Source organism: Microtus oregoni, unplaced genomic scaffold, assembly GCF_018167655.1.
Source record: "Microtus oregoni isolate MIOR12 unplaced genomic scaffold, Mior012 000102F_ref0000329, whole genome shotgun sequence".
NCBI lineage: Eukaryota > Metazoa > Chordata > Mammalia > Rodentia > Cricetidae > Microtus > Microtus oregoni.
The window spans coordinates 1,486,725-1,510,643 of NW_024544716.1; the positions used below are offsets into that span (position 1 = coordinate 1,486,725).

A 23,919-nucleotide genomic window follows, 5' to 3' on the forward strand; every position below is an offset into this window, starting at 1 on the left:
TTTACTCCCGCCCCCTTCCTAAGACCACGCCCACCGTCCATCCACGCCCACCATCAGGCCACGCCTCTGTCAGAGCGCCTCGCTGGCCCGCGCAGCGACGGGGCGGGCCCCCGGCCTTGCTGCGGCCGCTGAGGGGCTCGCAGCCCGCGGGGCGGGGCTCGAGGGCGGGCCGGGGCCGGTGCCGCGCGCTGGGATTTTTAAATGTCCCGCTCGAAGCCGGGCGCAGTAGCAGCCGGCTCGGCAGCCAGCGCGGTGTAGGGGGCAGGCGCGGATCCCGCCAGCGCCGCGCGCTCGGCCGCCGCCTCCCGCCTCCTGCTTCCCGCCCGCCGTCGGCCTCCTGCCCGCTCGAGCGCGCCTGCCTGCGGCGAACACAGCTTCGGGTACGGGCTGCCTAGACTCCCGGGACTCCCAGGACTCCCGCGACTTCAGAGCGTCCCGAACGAGTCGGACGGGACCGGACCGGACCAGGGTGGGGGTGGGGCGAGGCCGGGTGGCCCGGTCCCGGTGGTATCGGCTCAGGTTGCCCCGCCGGGGTGGTTGTGAGAGACGGGTCACGGGGAGGTGTAGAAGGGGACACAGGCAACCCCAGTCCCGAGGGCGGTGATGGATCGGGGGGTCCTCTCGGAGGGCGTCTGGGCCTCCATCCCCAACCTCAGGTTCGGACCCGGGATCGCAGACTTCCAGCAGCGCCCGCGGGTGACAAGCCACCCGGGCCCATCGGCCATTTTCCCGGCCGGCCTCCGGGCCCGGGAGGCTCCCGCCGCCGCCGCCCGCGCGGGAGGGGGGAGGGGTGCCCGGGACGGACCGGCGGACTCGGGTCCCTTCTGCGGGCTGTGCTCACCACGATGCCTGTTTGATGTCCCCCCCCCCCCCAGGTCTGAGTTCGGAGCCCAAGCACTGCGCCATGCCAAGGGAAAGGAAGGAGAGGTGAGTGGCCTCGCTGCTGCGGGAGGGGAATGGTGAGTAGCGGTGGGGGAGGGGCGGCCTGAGATTTTTGGGGAGCCCCACCTCCGTGACACCATGCCTCTGCAGAGATGCGAAGGACCACGGCAGCATGAAAGAAGAGGGTGGCCCTGACCTCTCGGTCCGCTCCAGAAAAAGGAAGGCGAATGTGGCCGTTGTGAGTACAAAGGACACAGGTTGGGAAGGACCCCCCCACCATTCCATCATACCTGGGTACCAAATTTGGGTCTTCTCTTCTACTAATGAAGAGAATTAGTTTGACGAGAAGGTTTCCTTTATAGTTCAATGTAACTCAGAACCTAACAAACTTTTTCCCCCCTTTTCTCTCCGTGTTTTTGTCTCTGCGTTGCTCCGTGTGTTCCCTTGGTGGATTGGTATTTTTTTGTTTTCGTTAGTTTTTGCAAGATCCAGATGAAGAAATTGCCAAGATTGACAAGACTGTGAAAAGCCAGGATAGCAGTCAGGTAGGTCGGCTGGCCTAGGGAGCGTTCTGTCTCTTGAATTCCATGCTTTCTTTCTTCCAAGTTTCCCAAACCAGAGCCGTAGGCCACATGGCTGAACCACAGGAGCCTGTCAGTGTGGCCTGGCTTCTGCTGGGCCTGGGGTTGTGGGAAGGGTTTATGTTTCTGGAGTAGCACCTCTGAGGTTACAGGTATTGAGACCTGAAGGAACCAGAATGAGCATCATATAATTGGGGCCTCTCTCAACCCAGGAGGAAACTGAGACTCACAACCCAGATCCCATTGCAAGCCTGTGACAGAGCTGGGCCTGTAGCCTTATTGCCAAAGGCTAGTGACTTGGGGACTAGGGCTCCCAACTACTTCTCCCTCGTCCACATGTGTGGCTTTTAGTGTGTCAAATAGGAACTTTTTCCATCCCTTTAGGTCAGATTACAAACTTTTATCCTCTTGCCAAGTATGATGGCACTGTCCTTTAATTCCGGTGGTAGGGAAGCAAAGGCAGGCGGTCTGAGTTCTAGGACTGCCTGACCTGTATAGTGAGTTCCAGGCCAGCCCAGACCATATAGTGAGATTATGTTGCAAAAACAAAAATCAAAACTTTTTCGTCTTTGTGGCCCAGAATGTTCTGCCATCACTTAACTAGAGTTGGTCACTGCTGTCTGGACTTTGCCTGGCCTCAGCCAAGGGTCTATAATGACGTATGTCTCAACCAGTATTTCACTGACTGCTCCGTTCTTCTGTCCCTCCTGTGTAGTGCCTGCCAGATCTTTCAAATGCAGCATGGTATAATATCAGCAGATCCTTGCAGAGAGCGCTTGTATTATCTCTTTGCCTCCAGAAATGACTGGAGACTATAGTTATGGCTTTAGTGGGCGAAACAGCCTATCTCCACAGGGGCTGGTGAGACCTTCAGCCTTCATCACAGATAAAGCTGAGCAGGGACAGTATTCTGTTGACCTCATCTCTTGTCCCAAAGAGGTTAGCTGTGACTTGGAGAGCAGTGAGAGGCAGCTGGTTCTGAATACTGCCTTCTGAGCAATGATGTCCTGCCACCTACAACTGCAGTAATGTGTATTTCTAGAGAGGACCCCACTAGCCATTAAGAAGGGGGCCAGTTTATCTTCCTGTTAGCAAAAAATAGCCCCTTAAAGAAAACCTTCAGAGAGTTCGGTAGTAGTATAGTAGTATATATAAGATAAGCCATGCTTTGGAGAATTCAGGATTGTTCATGTTGCCATGTGTTTTTGACAGAAATTTCCAAGTGAGAATGAGGCCAAGCCTTCGGTAAGGCTTGTGGAGATTCCGACTCACTTTGCCCTCAGGAATAACCGCAGCAGTGCTTACTTAGCTCCTTGTTTGAGTTGTGGAATGGGGCTACGCACGGGAATGGGGCAGTAGCGAGAATCCAGTTGTGACTGTCCCATCATTCCCTGTGAAAAGGCATCTTCGCGCTTCTCTAGACACGAGTTTGTAGAGTTGACAGCTTAGAAACAGTTGTTGACACACAAAGTTAGAATTTGGGGTGTAGGTGATTTTGTGTGTGTGGGGGGGGTTACTTTGTTTTATTTGCATAGAATGTTTCTGTGGAGTTGCATTCAGCCCAGTGCAACAACTTTGAGCCAGTGAGAGCAGTCACATTAAATTCACTGATACTGAACACTGACAAAGCTCTTTGATTCTCAGTGACTATTTTTGTTTTTGAAACAAGGGTTCCTATATGTGACCCAGGCTGACTTCAAACTCAGTGATCTCTTGCCTCAGCCTCCAGAGTCCTGAGATTAGAAGCATGTACCCTACTACCTGAGTTATTCTAAATGAACAGAATGCCATTATAATAAAATCTATTTTGCACTGGGCAGTGGTGACACACACGCCTTTTATCCCAGCACTTAGGAGGCCCAGAGACAGGTGGATCTCTGAGTTTGAGGCCAGCCTGATCTACAAAGTGAGTTCCAGGACAGTTTCCAAAGCTATAGAGAAACCCTGTCTTGGGGGGAGGGGTCTATTTTGCATATCCATATTTTGAGACATGGTCTGACTATGTACTTGGATGGCCTGAGCTCACTGTACCAGGTTGTCCTTAGATTTATAGATTGCCTGCCTCTGCCTCCTGAGTGTTGCGATTAAAGGCATGAGCCACCACATCCAGCAAAATGTAATTTTTTTTTCCCCTTTAATTTTTTGAGACAAGGTTTCTCTGTGTAGCCTTAGATGTCTTGGAACTCACTCTGTAGACCAGACTGACCTCTAACTCATGGAGATCCTCTTACCTCTGCCTCCTGAGTACTGGGATTAAGGTGTACACTACCACTGCCTGGCAAGGTAGAACTTTATTTGAAGCTGCACACTAGTTGAACTTCTCTACTTGTTTTGCATAAGGAAAAGAAATGGAATGCAAGGACAAAAGGTGATGAGCCCTAGCTGCAGTCGGTCTCAAAGCCGGGCTGATCTGGCATCTTGTAAAACAGACTTAATTATCCACTTATTTAGCCTTATCCCCTGGCTTCTAGAAAAGCCAACTTTGGAGCCCATTTGTCTGCTGAAGGCTCACCCAATTTGTCTGTGAACTGCAGGTTGGAAACTACTGCGTTCATCTCTAAAGGCCTGTTCCCAGATGTGCCAGCCATCTGGCTGTGGAGGGTGGCACCTAGCTTGTACCTTCAGAAGAACTTTTCTTGAATGGAGAGCAGCTTCCTATAGTGGTAATGTGAACCTTTTGAGTCAGCACCAGAGATGCTACCAAACACACAAACCCAGAACTGAAAGGAAGCTGCCTTTCTTGAACAGCTGGCAGGGGCTGTTGTGGATAATTTGCATGCCTGACTCGTTGTACCCTGAGCAGAGAGGAGCTATGTGCAACTTTGCTCTCTCTTCCCACTAGTTGGAAATCTGGTCTTCCTCCAAAAGTGGCCTGGCTGCTGCAAGAGCTTCCAGGGGCATTCAGTTCAGGTAGACCTCTCAGTTACCTGTTTTGTTCTCTAGTTCACATTAGTCGCCTTTGCTTAAAATAAGGTACCTTGCTAGTGCCAGGTAGGTGATATGCTCTTCTAGTCAGCATTTTAAAGGTACGGCATTGACGATCATTGGAGACCAACCTGTACTGCACAGGCAAGAGCCTGTCAGTAAACGAATCAGTACATAAAATGATGCAAGTCTTAGATTGGGAGGCATCCACAGTCGCAGATTCATTACCTGTTTATAATATCCTTGTTCTCTCTTTCTTTTAAGATTTATTTTTGCCCGGGAGGCAGAGGCAGGCGGATCTCTGTGAGTTCGAGGCTAGCCTGGTCTACAAGAGCTAGTTCCAGGACAGGCTCCAAAGCTACAGAGAAACCCTGTCTTGAAAAAAACCAAAAAAAAAAGATTTATTTTTATGTGTGAGCATCTTGCCTGTATCTTAAGCCTGTACACCTTCATGTGGTGTAGCTGGTGCCTGAGAAGGCCAGAAGAGGGTGCTGGATCTAGAACCCTGGAACTAGAGTTACCGATAGGTGTAAGCACCATGTGGGTGCTGGGAACCAAATGCAGAACCTCTGTAAGAGCAGCTAGTATTCTAAACCTCTGAGCCATCTCTCCAACCCCTAGTCTAGTCTCTGTTTTATAACTTTAGAGATCAAAATAAGGGCTTCTTATTAGGAAATGAAAATCGTTTACATAGACTCATTAGTTTGACCTGTGATCACAACTTGATTTGGCTCTAATGATGTGGTACTTTGTCTTGAGTTAGGTAGGTTTCTGTTGAATACACACACACATAACCAGTCTTTTTTTTTTTTTTTTTTTTTTTTTGTCCGAGACAGGGTTTCTCTGTAGCTTTGGAGCCTGTCCTGGCACTAGCTCTTGTAGACCAGGCTGGCCTCAAACTCACAGAGATCCACCTGCCTCTCCCTCCCAAATGCTGGGATTAAAGGCATGCGCCACCACCGCCCGGCCATAACCAGTCTTTTTGTAATATAAACTGACCTCTCTTGTGTCCAGCTGGCCACCCAAATACTTCATTTGATGTCCATATGTCCTGAACTAGTTACAGAAGTGACATGGAAGCTTCAAGGCATGCCTGTGGCTTTTGCTTGTCCATGCTGTCTCCATCTTAACAAAGGCAGTTTACCAAGCCCAGCTAATCTACCAGTTCATGAATGGACAAGAGGCTGAGTTGCACCCAACCCATTGTGATGTGTTTTATTGGCAGCCTTGGGATGATAATTCATCAGCATGCGTGGACCCCTGTTCTTTCATCCCCACCCCTAACAAAGAAGAGGATGATGAGCTTGAGTACCCCAAGACTGCATTTCAGCCTCGGAAAATCAGACCACCCAGAGCCTCCCCACTTCCAGTCTTGAAGTAGGTGTTGACTTTGATCCATAGCTGCTGGATGTCATTTGTCTTCCTGGTCTACATTTAGTGTGAATGCAGACTGACACCTATCTGAGGTTTGTCTGTTTCTTGTTTTTTCTTTTTATAGCTGGGGCAATAGAGAAGAGGTTTGGAGGATCATGTTAAACAAGGAAAAGACTTACCTAAGAGATGAGCACTTTCTGCAGCGCCATCCTCTCCTGCAGGCAAGGATGCGAGCAGTTCTTCTGGATTGGCTAATGGAGGTGAGCCTGACTGTTCCAGTCGCTGGAGCACCACCATTGCTAGATCTTTCTGTGCTACTGCAATCTCTGCGTGTGCTCATTTGCATTGGCACATTCTGCTTCTCTGAAACCGCCTGGTACAAGTACTGTGATGGTCTTACTTTTCTCTAAGTTCTTGAAATTTTTGAAGTCATTTTTTCCTTGGATATTTTGAAATTGGCATCTTATTGTTTTTCTTTCCTAAGTTTGAGTAGTTACAGTTTGTGGTTTTCTAGTAAATTGTAGGTATTAATATTTATACTTTATTTGAACTATGTATATTTACATGTGCTAAATTGTTTTTAAAGATATCTCCTGGAATTCACATATCAGCTGTGCAGTGGTCACTGTCATTACTTGTAGGCACACATGAACAGGTTCTCTGCAGCAGTCAGATCTCACAGATCACTTTAAATTCCTTGGGTCTATTCTTTCCTCCCAGAAGGATTTGGGGGGGGGGGGGAGTAATTTCAAGACAAAGTTTCTCTGTAACAACTCTGGCTGTCCTGAAACTAACTCGCTCTGTAGACCAGGCTTGCCTTGAACTCACGTCCGCCTGCATCTGCCTCCTGAGTGCTGGGATTAAAGGTGTGTGCCACTACCTCCCTGCTCCCAAAAGGATTTCTTAACAGCCTGTCCTGTTCTAATTGTACTGAGGATCATTTCCCTACTTCTGTGCTATTGTTGATCAATAAGCAAGTACATGAGGCTGGAGTGGAGCTTGACTACATACTCCAGGCCTTGGGTTCCATCCCATGCAAGAAACAAACGAAATTCCAGATTTTTAAAAGTATGACAGAATTGCGGGCAGTGGTGGCACACGCCTTTAATCCCAGCACTCGGGAGGCAGAGACAGGCAGATCTCTGAGTTTGAGGCCAGCCTGTTTTATAAGAGCTAGTTCCAGGACAGGCTTCAAACTACACAGAGAAACCCTGTCTCAAACAAAACCAACCAAACAAAAAAAGTATGACAGACTAACAAGGTAAAAGCCAGTGTTCCTAGTTTATATGCATGTTGGTGGTTGTAGACTTAGAATCATTCTCTGCTGACGTGGACATCCAGGGGTGTTGGAATCAGACAAGTTGGTTACATTTGAGTCTCAGTTTTTAGACAGGCTTTCTCTCCTGTAGCCCAGGCTAACCTTGAACTTGCTATGGTGTCAAAGGTAACCTACCTCCACTCCCCAAGTAGTAGGATTACAGATGGTTTGCCACCATGGTGTTTTTGTTTTGTTTTTTTTTTTTTTTAGGATTTATATGTATCTCTGTGTGTGACACTTATGTTTGGTGCCCATAGTGGTAAGAAGAGGGTCTCAGCTAGAGTTATAGGCAGTTGTGAGCCAATCACTGCAGGTGCTGGGAACCAAACATGGGTCGTAGATAACAGGCAAGTGCTCTTAACCATTGGGCTCTTTCTCCAGCCCCAGAATCTGCTATCTTGTTTCTAGTGTCTTCTAGAAATGTTTTGCATAGGTTGGAAACACCGTATAAGCCAGGTTCCTGACACAAGCCTGTAATCCTATGACTCCATCCCCACCACTGCAAAAAGAAATATAAGCTGCTGCACGCCTGTGATGGCACATACTCTTAAACCCAGCACATTGAACGCAGAGGCAGATGGATTTCTGATTTCCATGCCAGCCTGGTCTACATAATGAAACCCTGTCTGAAAAAGGAAATGTAACTAACTGGTACTGCCCAGCTGTGAAGAAATACGCAGGTTCTTTCTGAGTCACAGTGGCACTTGTAAAGGGGAAACATTCTTTGATTACCATAGGCTTTGCTGGGTGGGGACTGGTCTGTGGAATTGCCACTTGAGCAGACGGAGCCTGTCTGATTTGCTCTCAGTCAGAAAAGCAGCTAGCATTCTTACTATGTCAGAACTCTCAGAAGTTTGCTTCTGCTGTGCCCAAGAAGCTGTTCCAACATGGACTGACATGGAACCCTCTTCCAGGTGTGCGAAGTCTATAAGCTTCACAGGGAGACGTTCTACTTGGCGCAGGACTTCTTTGATCGTTACATGGCGTCACAACAGAATATCATAAAAACGCTTTTACAGCTTATTGGGATTTCAGCCTTATTTATTGCTTCTAAACTTGAGGTAAACAACTCCTTAATGTTCCTTATGCAATCAACATTAAGTCTTAAGTTCTGCCCCTTCTAGGGGAAACTGTCAACTATTGGTCAGTTGTATCCTGAATTCTGAGTCAAAGGCTTCTAAAGTTAAAGTACGTGGTGGCAGGGAGTGGGGAGGACGGACATGAACCAATCAAGAGTAAAGACAAGGAGCAATTATAGACCATTTAGATTAATGTAGTTGCTTTAAGCATAATTGAACTTGGTACTGAAAAACTGAAATTGTAGCATAGTGGGTCCCACCTCTAGTCCTAGCACTTGTACAGCTGAGGTAGTGGAGTGGGGAGTTTGAGACCAGCATAGCTAGATGGTAAGACGCTCAAAACAACACAAAAAGGTTGTTTTGGTGTGATTATATATAGAGTGAATCAAAAAATTTAAGGTTCTGTTTATTTATCCATAGGTCTGTTTATTTGTGGGGTGCCCCTCCCCCACCCCTTTTTGAGACAGGCTCTCCCTGTGTAGCTCCAGCTTGCTTAGAATTCAAGAGCTCTTCCCTGCCTGCGCCTCTGGAGTGCTAAGATTAAAGGCCACCACAACTAGCTAGTTTTACTTCTTTCTAACTGTTTAGGGTTGGTGAAGCGAACCTGTGTGGAGCCTTTCAGTACATCCTTTCTGTGTCAACGTGCTGGAATCATTTTGGATGCACGTCCCAATCTGAAACTGCCGGGAATGGTTTCTTTGTAACATCACCTTCCTTCTGTTCCCTTTTAGGAAATCTACCCTCCAAAGCTGCACCAGTTCGCTTATGTTACAGATGGCGCTTGCTCTGGAGATGAAATTCTTACCATGGAATTAATGATGATGCAGGCAGGTTACACATTAATTTCTCTCTCTCTCTCTCTCTCTCTCTCTCTCTCTCTCTCTCTCTCTGTGTGTGTGTGTGTGTGTGTGTGTAAGAGAGACTTCAGCTAAGTACGCACCTATCTTTCCCATGTGAGGTATGGGTGCACCAAGTGGGTCTTCTCCGCTAGACATGTGGCAGGGACTACTTTTCACAACTACCATCTCTTTCCCTTTAGGCCCTTAAGTGGCGTTTAAGCCCCATGACCATCGTGTCCTGGCTGAATGTTTATGTCCAAGTGGCATATGTCAATGATACAAATGAAGTGCTGATGCCTCAATACCCACAGCAGGTCTTTGTGCAGATTGCAGAGGTATGCGGACTTTCTGCTTCCCCACCATGTGTGGGGTGGGGGAGGGCGCACACCACAGCTCACCAGGGGCTTCTAGAAGCTTCACGTGGCATCTGTCTTAGCACCCCTGTCTCCCCTTAGCTTTTAGATCTGTGTGTCCTGGATGTTGGCTGCTTAGAATTTCCTTATGGTGTCCTTGCTGCTTCTGCCTTGTACCATTTCTCCTCATCAGAACTGATGCAGAAGGTCTCAGGTATGTTGTTTTTCCTGTGAGTTCATAGACAAGGTATCAGCTGCAGGCTGAGTCTCTACCTTCTTTACTGGCAGGCTATCAGTGGTGCGACATAGAGAAGTGTGTCAAGTGGATGGTTCCATTTGCCATGGTCATCCGGGAGATGGGAAGTTCTAAGCTCAAGCACTTCCGGGGAGTTCCCATGGAAGACTCTCACAACATCCAGACCCATACCAACAGCTTGGATTTGCTGGTCAGTGATGCTCATGGTCCCATCAGACAAGTACTTAACCAGCGCTGCCTAAACAACCTCACTTTTCTTCAGGCTGGCCCCAGGGAGTCTAGGAAAAGCCAGTTCCAATTCCATTATGAATGTTTTTGGTGCACAGATTCTGTGTCTGGGTGTCTACAGACCATAGACTTTAGGTGGAAGGGGTTGTTTGATTAGACAAGGTTTTATTAGATAGCCCAGGTGGACCTAGAACTCAAGTTTTTGGCCTCCTATCCCAAGTAAGATTACAATTTTGCCACCATGCCTAACTTTAGATTTATTAGCTTTTACTTTTATTTATGTTATTTTCCCCTCTTGCCTCCATATTAAAAAGGTATATCAAATGAAACAAGTCTTTAATGTTGACAACTTTCTCTTTTATTCCATGTAGGACAAAGCCCAAGCAAAGAAAGCCATATTGTCAGAACAAAACAGGATTTCTCCTCCTCCTAGTGGGGTCTTGACACCCCCACAAAGCAGTAAGAAGCAGAGCAGTGAGCAGGAGACAGAATGACCAAACCTGCCATCGCCTCCAAAGACAGTGGTGTGGAAGCAGCTGCCTGGAGCTCCTTGTGCTGCCTTGGAGGTCGGAGCCCCTGCAGATGCCCTGCGGAAAAGTGTGCATCCTCTTCCAAAGCAGCAGGAGTCTACACAGTGGCCTCAGACAGAAGTGCTTTTATTGAATGCTAGGCATTTTAACAATAGGGTCAGGTACACCAGCCACCTCCAGAACACCACTGAGTGCTCCAGAAGCTGCTAAGGAGGGTGCTACTTGACTCACTGGACTCTTCACACATGACAAAAGCTTGAAATTAAGGAGGCCGCGGCCGTTGCTGGCCTCTGCTCGGGTGTTCTGGGTTGCTGTTGTGTTGGGTGGGACAGGTAGTTGTGAGCAAGCATGGGATGCAGAGCCCACAACCCGGACTAGCCGCCCCTTTCCACTGTCAGCTGACAGCATGTCCTGCCTTTTATGAACTCTTGTAAGTGCTGCTATGTCTATCAATTTTTAATAAAGATAATATCTTTGAAGCATCTGTTATTACTGTGTGTGGTAATAGAAGCTAACAGTTGCCTTTCAGAATGGCTTGACCAAAGTTCTCTTGGTTTCATGATTTTTGAGACAGTCTTGCAGTGTAACCCATACTGGCCTAGAGCTTGCCAGGTAGCCTAGTCTTCCATGAGATTCTTCTCCCACAATGCCCTTCATAGGCGGGTATTCACACTGGAGTCATCAGCCGTACTAGGCTATGCTAGGGAAGCCATTCCACACCCAGGGAGTTTTATTAGTGTCACCAACTCTCCAGGCTAGTTAAAGGTCATTCATGTTCTTCACCCTCACCCAAATTAAAGAATGTGAGAGATTTTGTTTGTTTAAATAATTTAGCATGCTTAAAACTGCTAAGAAGAAAACCTAGGCACACTGGTTTACACTGGTAGAGCCAGTTAGGAAGGCCCTGTCTCAAGACAGAAAGGGAGTGTGGTGGGTGCAAAGTTAGACGGCAGCTCAAGTGAAGGAGAGGACATCAGTGCAGTGTATTAGATAGATAACCTGTTCACTTTAGACCTACTGTGTACATTTCTGTCATCTTGGTCATATTTCACTTTCATGGTGCTTCTTCAATTTGTGTATACACACGGGACAATGATTGATCAAAGTATTGCCACTTTCAACTTGTTTTCTGAACCTGGTTTTCAAAAAACCTAAAAACGAGGCGGTCATTTTAGATCTATATTGTATTTATATGAAGTTGGAGGTATTCTATTTCTTTGACACTGCTTTTATAGTTCTGGAAGGAGAACCTAGACAACAAAGAGACATACATGGATCTAATCTACACGGGAAGTAGAAAAAGACAAGATCTCCTGAGTAAACTGGGAGCAGGGAGGTAATGGGAGAGGGTAGAAGGGGAGGGTAGAGGAAGGGAAGAGAGCAGAAAAAATATATAGCACGATAAAAATTTAAAAGAAAAATACTGGCCGGGCGGTGGTGGCGCACGCCTTTAATCCCAGCACTCGGGAGGCAGAGGCAAGCGGATCTCTGTGAGTTCGAGACCAGCCTGGTCTACAAGAGCTAGTTCCAGGACAGGCTCCAAAACCACAGAGAAACCCTGTCTCGAAAGAAGCAAAAAAAAAAAAAAAAAAAAAAAAAAAAGAAAAGAAAAAAAGAAAAGAAAAAGAAAAATACTGGAAATTTTTAAGTCTTCTAGTTAAGTGTATCCGAAATCAACACCTGGGACTGGAGAGATGGCTCAATGGTTAAGAGCACTGGCTGCTCTTCCAGAGGCCTCTGGTTTGATTCTCAGCTCACCTCTAATCCCACTTTCAGGAAATCTAATGCCTTTTCTGGCTTCCTTTGGTTCTGTACACGTGTGGTGCACAGGCATACATGCAGGCAAAACATTCGTACAGATGAAGCTTTTAAAATAAGGCTACCTCTAATGTCATCTGTCCAAACAATACTATTCCTAACTAGTTATTTCTTTTGTTGTTGTTTCGTTATTTGAGATGGTTTCTCTCTGTAACAGCCCTGGGTGTCCTGGATCTCACTTTGTAGATGAGGCTCACCTCAAATGTATATATATCCACCTGCTTCTGCCTCCCGAGGGATTAAAGGTGTTATAACTATTTCTAAGTCTCAAGCAGAGACACTGTTGTTTTAAAAAGCAGTGGTTACCATAGCCTGCATCTGTAATCCTAGCACCCAGGATGCTGAGGCAGGAGAGAGTCCAAGGGCAGCCTGGGCTACTTAAAAAGATCCTATATTACAACACACAAAAAAGTAGTTTTGTGATTTGTTTCATGCAGGGTCTCACTGTGTAACCCCACTGGCCTCAAACAACACTCCTGACTCGTCTCAGCCTCTGTAGTGTTGGGATTGCAGGTATATACCATCATGCCTAGCATGGATCTCATCAAACAGTGGTACTGTCACAGCAAACTCATCATCTGCTCTAACAAAGGACAATGCCTCATGAGCAAATAAGATCCATAATACTTGGTAATTCCTGTGGCTCCACCATGAAATCCTGGGAAGCACTAGTGAGTGACAGATCCCTCAGCAAAGCTCCCATCTCCGGTAACAGTTTGTGGCAGATGTTGTTCTTATGGCTTGGCTCTGTAGACCTGTTGGTAGCATTCTTTCTGTTCTACCATTCAGCCAAAAGCAGCTGAGGCCATGTGACCATCGGGAAAGTCACTGGTTGAAGAATCAAGAGCAGACAGAGCATGGGTCTTGCATCTGACGTGGGAACACAGTAGCCTATTGGTTCAGCACACCAGAGTCTCTTCCCCAGCTCAGTTTACCAGAGTCTTGATCATTTCTCTCACCAACACCTAAAGCATTGGTCCTTAGCTGTTGGCATGGAAAGCTTTCCAGTGACATCTTCCCAGGGTGGTAAAACAGCTTACTGGCTTACAGAGGTCATTTCATGCCAAGTAGACAGATGAGAAATGATAAGGTTGCGTGACCTGTGTTTCTGAGGCAGATAGGTGTGCCCTTTAAGACACGAACACCGTGCCTGATCCACCTCTTGCCTCCCTTCGAACTCAGCTGCATAGGAGACTGCAAGACATTCGGATAAAATTAGGCTGTAGCTCAGAGCAGGGATGGAAGGGAAATCAGATCTGATAATGTCTCGTCCTATTTATCCAACCGTGCATTTTCCTACCACATGTTCAGCAGTTTGAAATTCAAATCACATTTATACCTTGGACATTGTTAGAAGACTATTTTTATCCCTGCTGTAATCATCTAATTTGCTGATTACAGGTCTCAAATTGCCACAGAGAACTCAATTTTTGAAAGAATTGTCCTATTTGATCAAATATGTTATTCAAGCAATGTAGTCATTTGTTCCACAAGGTTACCTAGCAGGCAGAGTTAACCAGGAGTAACAGCATTAGAAGCCCACACTTAAAACCAGGCATTAGCCAATCTACCCGCGACAATAGAGTCCTAAATATAATTTGCTGCAGACACTCAGTTCCTACGCTGACACACAATTGCATTTCCTATTCAATGAGCATAGATTTTTCCTACCTTGTCCTAATTCCTATTTTAACTCCAGAAAACTCTAATGTGCTCAGTTTCTCTGGCTTACCTGGTACTATTTCCAAGGAGCCTCAGATGGGGAGGACGTGTTGTCTCTAATTAAATAAACAGCCCCTTTAAGTCATTTTTCTCATCAATCCCAATTCTAAAAAGTGCAGCATAGGCTTGCCCAAGAGGTTCAAGTCTAACGCTGGCTTTTCTCACTTGAATGAATGAGGTACTTTCCGGTGGGTCTTCAACTGTGTGCTGGGTATCACCAATGATGGAGACTAGATTCAGAAAAAACAGCAATCCAGGAGCAGGGTGGCCTCCAGAGCCAAGGCCAGGATAGTTGTTCCTATTGTTGTTGAAGTTTTGTCTTTTGAGACAGTTTTGCTGTATAGTCCACGCTAGCAATGCTTCTCTCAAGTCTCCCGTATTGGGGTTACAGGTATGCTGCGCTGTGCCAGGCTAGGTGTGGTTGTTGAATTCTCTCTGGCAGTCTGCAAAAACTGCTCTTAACATGGGGTGGAGGAAGATGAGAAAAAGGAAAGTGACAGAGACTGCACATCAAACTGAAGATGGGTGTGGTGGCCCGGGCTGCAGGAAGCTGGGGTTAGTAAGGAGGGACAGGGTGACGACTGACATTGAGGGAAGCAGCTCAGTTATGGTTCTGTGCTAGTCAGAAAGCAGCTGCAGTATTTGAGGATCATAAAGGGAAGGCAACAGGACATCTCATAACCAACAGCTCCCACACTTACTGTATTTATCTGGTGTGTGTGTGCATCTAAGTGAGCACTGAAGATCAAGGAACAACTGAGTCACTTCTCTCCGTCCACCATGTGGCTTGCAGGGATCAACCTGCAGGCCCCACTTTATTTTATTCTGGTCTTAGGGTGTTGTGAAAGCTCTACAAGTACTTATTGTCAACCTCCCCTTTTTTGTGTGTATATGTGTCTGCATTCATTCCTGTGTGTAAGTATGGGCATGGACGCAGTGAAAGTGTGTAGGTCAGAAGACAACCTGGGTGTCAGTCCTCATCTTCCTTCTTGAGACAGGGTCTCTAGTCCACTAGTGCATGCTCTGGGCTAGCTGGCCCACAAGCTTCCCAGGAGTCTCTGCCTCCTGTTCCACTGTAGGAGAGCAGGGATTATACATGTGAGATACAGCACTGAGTTTCGCATTGCTTCGAGGGTTCCAAACCAGTCCTCAGATTTGTGTGGTAAGTGCTTTGTCCACTGAACAATATCCCAGTCCTCTGTCCCCCTTTCAATTTGATCTTGCTAAATTGCTCAGGCTGGCCTCAAATTCATGATCTTCCTGCCTGTCTCTGCCTCCCAAGTAGCTAGGACTATAGGTGTATACCATCACCCTAGCACTAATGCACTAATCTGTGGTTCCCTCCCTCCGACACTGGGGAGGAGGCTTACTATATACTCCAGGCTAGTCCATAATCCTCCTGCCTCATCTGTCTAGGTTCTACGATTATACACAAGCATTAAGTGACTGCCTGCGTCTCTCCTTACCCAGAGCTATTTCCGCCACGAATGTCTGCCTACTCACCCTTCGAGGTCAGCGTGTACCTTGCTGCCTGTGTGAAACCACCCCTTTTCTGACTTCCACTCAAAGACTGTTTCTACTGGCCTCTGGAAGCAGACACCTTGAGCTAGGACCCGGCTCTGTCACTTCCTGAAGTGATCCATGCTTACTGTCTCCCAGTTTAGTGTTCTCTGCTCTGTCATGAGTACTGAGAGTGATGACAGCCACTGAACCAGAGGGCTGATCAGGGAATACTTGGGAAAACGGGCTGCGAGTGTGGCTCAGCAGAAGAGTCCTTGCTTCGGCTCTCCAGTGAGGAGCTCAGATGGGGCTCATCAGTTGAGTGCTTCTTGAGGTCACATTGCTACTTATGGGACTGCCACCCCAAAGGACACAAGTCCCTCAACCTTCCCCAGCTGTCACCAATGCCTTCTCCACAACACCTCAATGCACACTCTGAGCCAGGGAGGAGGGAAAGCTCCTGCCTCCTCACATCCACTCCTGAGCATGACATCATTACTTCTCTTCCCATTAAAACTACTATTATAGGGGGAGGGAAATGGGAGGAGGTGGAAATGTTTAATAAAATAAAAAATAAATAAATAAAATAAAACTACTATTATTTTGCTTGGTGTGGTGGTGCCTGCCTGTAATCCCAGGGTTTGAGATGCAGTGGCAGGAGGATCCTCCGTTTGAGGTCAGCTTCAGCTACAAAGCAAGACCATCTCTTGAAGAGCCTAAGTAAATAAAAATAAGATTCCTATTATTTGACTTTACTGGTTTTACTCTGATTGCCAAAGCAAAGTGTGCTCATTATAGGTTAGAATATTGTAAACACAGAAAACACAGACAGTGCCAATCCTTCAGAAACGCCATTCTAGCAGTGCTAAAATATTACCTTGGGTAGGTATAGTGGCACACACCTTTTATCCCAGTCTGCCTGAGGCAGAGGCAGATGGACCTCTTCGAGTCTGAGGCCAGTCTGTCTACATAGCAAGTTTCAGGCTAGCTACAGCTATATAGTGAGACAAAACAAAACAAAAAATAACAAACAAAAAAAAACACCAATTTTTTTTTACCTTGGCCCAAAATTTTATTCCAAACTAATAATGGGAAATATTTGCTGTTTTTCTTCAAGGCTGTTTCATTCCATTGTGTTACATCTAAGTAGTTTAAAATGTTTATGGAGACATAGATGCGGGCCTTTATTGACCCAACTACTCAGGAGGCTGAGGCAGGAGGATACCTTAAGTTCAGGTATTCCAGGCCGCCCAAAGCAATAAGACTCTGTCTCAATAGATAAAATAAAATTCAATGTGCTAGTGTGCATGCATGTTCTCTCTCTCTCTCTCTCTCTCGTTCTCTCTCTCTCTCTCTCACACACACACACACCCTAAGGCATCTCTTTTGTTTCTACTTTTCAGCGATCATCTGCAGTTTATTTCTTTGCCCAGGCTGGGGATCGGATACAAAATAGGTAGTCACTGAACATTTGCTCCCAGAGATGGACAAATAGATGGACTGGTTCCTATACCACAATTCTTCCATGAAGATTGAAAAGGAAGACATGAAGCCGGGCGCATGCCTTAATCTCAAGAACTAGGGAGGCAGAGCCAGGTGGATCTCTGTGAGCTCAAGGCCAGCCTGGTCTACAAGAGCTAGTCCAGGACAACTAGGACTGTTACCCAGAGAAACCCTATCTCAAAAAGGAAAATAAAGGAAGGAAGGAAGGAAGGAAGGAAGGAAGGAAGGAAGGGCAAAACAAAGTAAGACATGAACGGAATGGAAGGAACCAAGCCAAGCCCCTGGTTCTAGTTCTTTTTCAGCTGAGCAAAGCAGCCGCTCCTGTGACCTCAATTCTGGGAAGGGCTGAAAAGGTTTGATGAGGTGCAAGAGCCCAGCTTACACCACCAAATATACAAGCCATTTGCTTTGGGGCAGAGATAGGAGAAACCTATCCGAAGTTAATAGATGTCAGCAGTCACAGTGCCATCCTGAGAGCTCTGTGCCATTCTTAAGTCCCCACGCAAGTGGCCAGCCCCTGATCTAGGCTCTCTCAAGACCTGCATTTGATATTGCTCCTCCAGGCGGTACAGAGCAGTGTAGTTAGAGGTTCTTCTGGGTCTAAGTTGCTAGGGGGTTTTAAATCACCTTTTACCTATTTAAAACCACAGGAGGACCAGGGGTTCAAGACCAACACAGACTACAGAATCCTAAAATTTTAGAAACGAGAGCGCTGGTGTTCATTCAGACATGGCTTCTGAGCTCTGTGTGTGTGTGTGTGTGTGTGTGTGTGGGATCCTGGAAGCACCTCCCCAAATCCAGCCCAACCGCACTCCATTTGTGCCCTCAGGTCCATTTTCACACATGTCTTCTTAGAACAGACAACTGTCCCAGATATCACAAGTCTAAAAAGAACACAAGCTGGGTTGGCTGCTGCACACTGGAAGCCCAGCACCTTGTAGACTGAAGCAGGGAGTTTAAGGAAGATAGAGAGACCCCATCTTGAGAAGACTGACTCCAAAATGAAAACAGCAGAAGGGGCAGAAACAGGCTGGAGAGGTGGCTCAGTGGTTAAGAGCCCTGTCTCTCCTCAAGAGGACCTGGGTTCAATGCCCAGCATTCACATGCTGGCTCAAAACTGTACCCTGAAACTGGATCTGATACCCTTTCCTGATTTCTGTTGGCTTTATACACATCTAGTGCCCATACATGCAAGCAAAACACCCATATACATAAAATACACTTAAGAAAACTTTTTTTAAAGAAAAGGAAGTACACATTTCTTCCCAGAAATGCACATATTCGACCACTGCTATTATTTAATATAAATGTCCTTGCATCCAAGTTGCCTATGATTCCAGAGGCAAGAGGATTGCTTCAAATTCAAGGCCAGCATGAGCCACGTGGAGAACCCTTACAGTTACACACACACACACACACACACACACACACACCCCATCACAGAAAAAGACCGACACTTTCTTTTACTTGCCTTTCAAAAACACCTGAGCCTGCAAGTTTCTGTTTCGTGGGAGAGCTGGCTCCACTGTCATTTGGCTCTCCTGCTCGACAGCTCTGAGTCTCAGTTCTCCACAGGCCCAGCATGTTCTTACACAGTACCCAGTTCAGGGTCAGTGGTAAGGGCTTGATTTCTGTTTCCTGTGGGATCTTCTTCCAGATGGTGATGAAGGACTAGTTTGGGGCATTTTGGGGTTACAATCACACTTCAGGGAACTCCCCTGCTTCCTCTCATGCAAAGGTAGTTTCATTTCTCTAGAGAGGTCATGGTGGGTGGGGCTGAGGCCCACAACAGTGCAAAGTGCAGAAGTCGCCCAGGCAAGCAGGTGAACCCCACCTTTCCTTGGCTTTCTTGGTCTCCTTAAGATCTTCGGAGTCACCTTTGACCCTCAGCCTATCTAAGGTATGTCAAGACCAGACTTCACAGCTGTTGCCCAAAATGGTGCCTGCTTTGCAGAAAGGCTGAAGCTTAATACCTCTGATGCCCTGATGGGTGGCCATGTAAAAGAATCCTAGGCAGAAGGGGCTCTTGAAGAAATCCTTTGCCCTGGGGCTGGTTTTGTTTTGCCTGGACTGGATCCTGTACTGGACTGCAGGAGGACCACCCTCTCTTTAATTCTGTCTCCTAGTGGAAGACCAAATGCATCTGAGATGAGCTTGCAAGGCTAGAGATGAGGTGTGGTGTCAGAAGCTTGCTTTTAGATCCTTGAGTGACTGACTCCATGTGGGTGCGTTTCAACCTGGTCCAAGGCAGCTGGAAGGGGCATCCCACCTGCAGGATGAGACAGATGCAGGCATCAGTAAGAGTTCATGCAAGCATAAAAGGAAGGTGGGTGGGGCTTATCAATTATGTTTCTTTTATCCTCATAACAATGGTATTTCAGAAATTAACTTTGAACATACCCAGTTGATATTAATGCTTTATCTCTTTGTTTTGACTGGGAAATAGTTTGTCTGCACAACTAGTCAGCACCATGTGGCCCCTGAGCTCAGTGAGGCCCTAGAAGCTCTTATATATAACTCTACCCGGACACTCTGCCATGTTTGTACCCTAGGATGAAGGTAGCAGTGTTTCCTGGCCCACATGGAAATCCCAATCAGAACATTGGGATGTAGCCTTATCTCTGGGAGCAACTGCAGGTGTGTGTGTGTGTGTGTGTGTGTGTGTGTGTGTGTGTGTGTGAGAGAGAGAGAGAGAGAGAGAGAGAGAACATCGATTAGGAGGTAGAGATCTTTGTGATCCTCCAACCCTAGTCCTCATTAAAGGACTTTTATTGGCGATAGAGTCCTATTATGTGTCCCTAGAACTCACTGTGTAGACCCGTTGTTCTTGAACTCACAGCAATCTGTTTGCCTCTGCTTGAGAGCTAGAATTAAATGTGTGCACCCAACACACCCAGCAAGGGCTCCTTATGAAGGAAGAGAGGAAAGTGAGCAGGAGGAAGGAAAGTGCAAGGGGGAGACGAGGGAAGGAGGACAGAGAGATTAAGAGAGAGAGAGGAAGAGGAAGGAAGGAAGGAAGGAAGGGGAAAGAGGAAAGAAAGTTTTAATTCTCTTGGTCCTGGCTGTTATTACAACGAATTTGTATTTGGCTACCTATCATTCCCCTCTCACCCCAGGCTCCAGGTTGAGGTATCAGGAATGTCATGGAAGACTTTCCAAACTTGCCTGTGCTTCTCTTCCTTCCCTGATGGGCAGAACCCCATAAGGGAGTCAGGGCAGGAGAGAGGCCTCAAGGAAGCATCCATCCAATACCCAGCACTTTCTGCTCTAAACGAGAGTAACAAGAGACTGTGTTATTAAGTGAGTATGAACTTCATCAGCAGAGGGTGATGGGGGTTGGGGTACAGGTGCCAGGCAGTATGCAGCAATTAAATTAGAGTCCTGAGGGTCTGATGGCATAGCCTGTCATCCCAAGTCCTCAGAAAGACTGAAACTTTAAGAACAACCTGGGTAGCCTAGCAAGTCTAGAGGGCTGGGCTGTAACACAGTAGACTGTGTAGCATGCATAAAGGTCCTTGGTTCAATTCTTAGTAGCACAAAAAAGGAAGGGAGAGAGGGACAGAAGGAGGGCGAAAGCAAAGGTCATAGGCATACGACGAGCCCAAGTCCACAACAGCATGTTCATGGAGACATTTTTGACACTCCATGGTGCTAGGGTGGGGCATCAGATCTTTCCCCATCCCATCTCTGGCATTGCCAGTCCGCTCCCTCCACTGGACTGGCGACCAGAGGCTTTCCGAGCCTTTGGTGAGATGACTGTGGCTAAGGTGGCTGGAGTGTTGGTGGAGGGCCCCATGTGCACAGCTCTGGTGCTATTAAAACAACCCAGCACTGCCACCCCAGCTCCTGGAGGAAGTCTCTGCATGACAGCCTGCGAAGTAAGCCTGTATCTTAATTTCATCTGCAACCCCGGTTGCCTCCAGACAAGCTCAAACCTGCACAGATGGCCTCTCGCACCAAAAAGTAAAAATAACAAAAAGCTGGCGATTCCGAGCCTCCCTTTTTCTCTGGGCAGATGTGCGGCAGCACATTTTGGGAGGCGCACCGTCTGTACCACCACACTGCATCCTCTCCCCTCCTGTGTGTTCACACTTCCCACCCTCTGGCTTGCTCGTGGGTAACAGCTGTGGCCTTTGGACGTGCTTTTAGAAGTACCAGAAGTGTCTGAGCCTTTGTGTGGGATTCGGGATCTAGAGGGGTAAAGTTAAGAGTTGAAAATGCTTCTCTCATTCACTACCCAAGACTGGTCATATGGTATCTATGTGAGGGCCGAAGGGAGAGGCAGAATGGTTAGAATGGGTTAGGTGACCAACTGAAGTAGAGAGGGAACTGCCATATAGGCTAGTGTATGCCAAGAGCAGGGGGAACACCAAATCCTAGCTAGCCGTGGAAGACCAATGGCTAGTTGAGAACAAAGGTTCTGTGCCCCAACATTATAGCTTTGGACCAAGACAGACCCAGACAGAAGCCCAGAGAGCAAGAGTCTCTCAGGGTCATCACTGATCAAGACATGGGGGAAAGTCAGAGCAGGCAAGAGCTTTGCCCTGTACACCATGGAAGACATGTAGACAGTCTCGACTCTGGTGGACCATGTGACCTGAAGCACCGAATTTCATTCAGAAGTGGTAGTTGGGGTCTTTGGTCTCTAAAGAGTCAGATGAGACACAATTAAAGTCTAACAACTGCCAGGAGTAGAGATAAGAAATGTATGAATTCAGAGAAACAGCTGAGGTATAATTCTACATAGCTTCAGGCGTGGCTCCATCTGAGTGTTGAGAAGTGGTCCCCCTTGTCCAGCCTGGCTTTGTTCTCTGCCACTTCATTCTCCACTTGGTATTTTCCATTATCTTTAAGGCTGACATTCCTGCCAGCCAGAACTTCCTTCTCAGAATCTCTAGCTGAAGGGTCCCTAATCACTGTGGCCAAGGAATGCAGAGTTGGGGCAGGACAGGCCTGTGGCATGCATCAGTCCCTGGGGCTGAGCTGGAGTCAGCCCATCAGAACTACCTGATTCCACAGAAGGGGGGTGGAGGGCTGTCAGCGGTCTGGCAAAAGCAGCAAATACAGAAATAGCACACAACCTGGTTAAGGCCTGAGAGCAGAGGCAGAGGCAGCGGCGATGAGCCTGTGAACAGCTGCATCCCGCCCTGCACTTCACTGCTGTAGCTGGGAAGCCAAAGTCACCCATTCATTCCCCAGGAGTTACAGCTCCATTACGCTGGTCTCAGACTGGGGGAAAAGCCTGTCCACCCCATAGTCTCAGCGCTGGGTACAACCCAGCAGGGTTCTGCTGATTTTTCCTTTTTGCTGTGTCTTGGGGCTCCCACTGTTTTTGGCTTCCATATTCCTCTTCCTCAACTTCACTCAGGGGAGACAGGCCAGGAGCCTCCCTAGCCAAATAGCTAGGATTTCTCTACCGAAAGCCTTTGTGCACCACGGGATGAGCCCAACACCCCATGGCTGTTCGGGAGGCAGAGGGAGAACACACGTGGCTGAATGTGTAGGGGTGCTGGTCAGGGGGCAAGGAAAGGCAAAGGCATCGTCAGAAAGCGATATACAGAGGCTGGTATATGAGTAAATGAATCTGGAGAAACAGAAAATGGAGGTTCAGCAATTTGTCCAAGGTCAGACACTGAGCCTGGCTTCAGGGCCTGCTGCTACATTGAGCTGCCTGGGACCCTCGGCCGGATTAATGGAATGTCCTATTAACAAGTTCCTGAACCCCCAAACCCAAAATTGAGAGGGGCTCAGGTATGGGTTTTCAAGACCGCAGGACCTAGCAGCCTACGCCTGCAGGGGGCGCTCATTCCTCCCAGGACTCTTGGCAGCTCAACCTTTCTGCCTGGAGCACGCTTCCTACCAGCCCAAGTACTCGGGTCCCCCTTTTAGGCCTCCTCAGGCCCGCCAGTCCGGGATGACAGCTTGGCTGGGCCCCACGCCTGGACTGCGCATTGTACGGCGCCTCCCCCCGGTCACGCGGCGCAGATGGGAGAGGAGGAGGACGACGAGGAGAGGAGAGAAGGGAGGCCCTTTGGGGCAGAAGGGTAGGAACCCAATGCATTGGGCATCGCTTCTGAAAGGAAGTTCTGCGCTTCTCGGGGAGAAGAAAGGGGCCAAAAAACGGAGGGGGGGGGGCTTCCCAAGGAGCAGTGCTGTGGGCCAGGGGTCTGGGCCACCGCGGTGTCTCCGCCACACCCAGGCGGAAACGATCCCGACGGTTTGGCAGGCGCCCGCCTCTAGACTGCTGGGGAAGTGGGCACCCTGTCACCTCATTGCTCAAGGAGCAGCAGGCCTCGCCATGTTGGCCGACCACATGCAGCCCCAGGGACAAGGGCAGGATACAGGAGCCAGGCCCCAGAGCCCCGACAACGCAAGCCCCTTAAGTTCCTCTGCCCAAGGCGGATCCTGGTGGCGCCGCTTTCCAGCCACGTGGCTTGGGGCAAGTTTCTTTACCTCATCTGTGAAATGGGAGAGCGCGCACAGGCGTCTGAGATTGTCACTTAGGGGTTATCTCCGTCCCCTAGGGCCTGGCCGGGCCACAGCTGTCACCATTGCAGCAGGATGGAGGAACTGATGGGGTAGAACCAGGCAGCCCGCGCCCCTCGCCGCTCCAGACCTCCCTGCGCGCGCAAAGCCTACCCGCCTCCTTCCTCCGAGTCCGAGGCCCCGCCCTCCTGGCTCAGGCTGAGCTCCACGTGCGGCGTGTTTACCCACGTGACCTCAGAGCCCGCCCCCAGCCTCCGCCTCCGCGCCGGCCCGCCCCTCGACCCCGCCCCACATCCGTGCGGAGGCGGAGCGCTGTCTGGGCAGGCAGAACTCTGGGCCTCCGCGTGGCTGCGCGGCCGGCGTACCGCGAGGGGGCGGGGCTGGAGGGCAAGGGCGGGGACAAGCGTGCGCACCCGCTCCCGGGATGGGCATCGCGTGGGCGGGGTCGAAGAGGGCGGGGCCGGGGTGCGGCAAGCGCGCAGGCGCCTCGGGACCCGCCAGCTTTCGGACCAGGCTTTCCTGGAG

General features: G+C 48.4%; 1 protein-coding gene across 1 annotated transcript; it reads left to right on the top strand.

Annotated features, from left to right (window-relative positions):
• The first annotated feature begins 217 nt into the window (after positions 1-217).
• Positions 218-10,839, top strand: Ccne1 (cyclin E1). The gene is made up of 12 exons (XM_041644890.1): positions 218-380; positions 876-927; positions 1,033-1,120; positions 1,359-1,427; positions 5,614-5,765; positions 5,887-6,022; positions 7,995-8,141; positions 8,891-8,986; positions 9,199-9,333; positions 9,454-9,565; positions 9,640-9,797; positions 10,207-10,839. Exons 2-12 carry the CDS (start codon positions 905-907, stop codon positions 10,327-10,329), a joined length of 1,239 nt encoding a protein of 412 aa, XP_041500824.1. The 5' UTR covers positions 218-380; positions 876-904; the 3' UTR covers positions 10,330-10,839.
• The last annotated feature ends 13,080 nt before the right edge of the window (positions 10,840-23,919 follow it).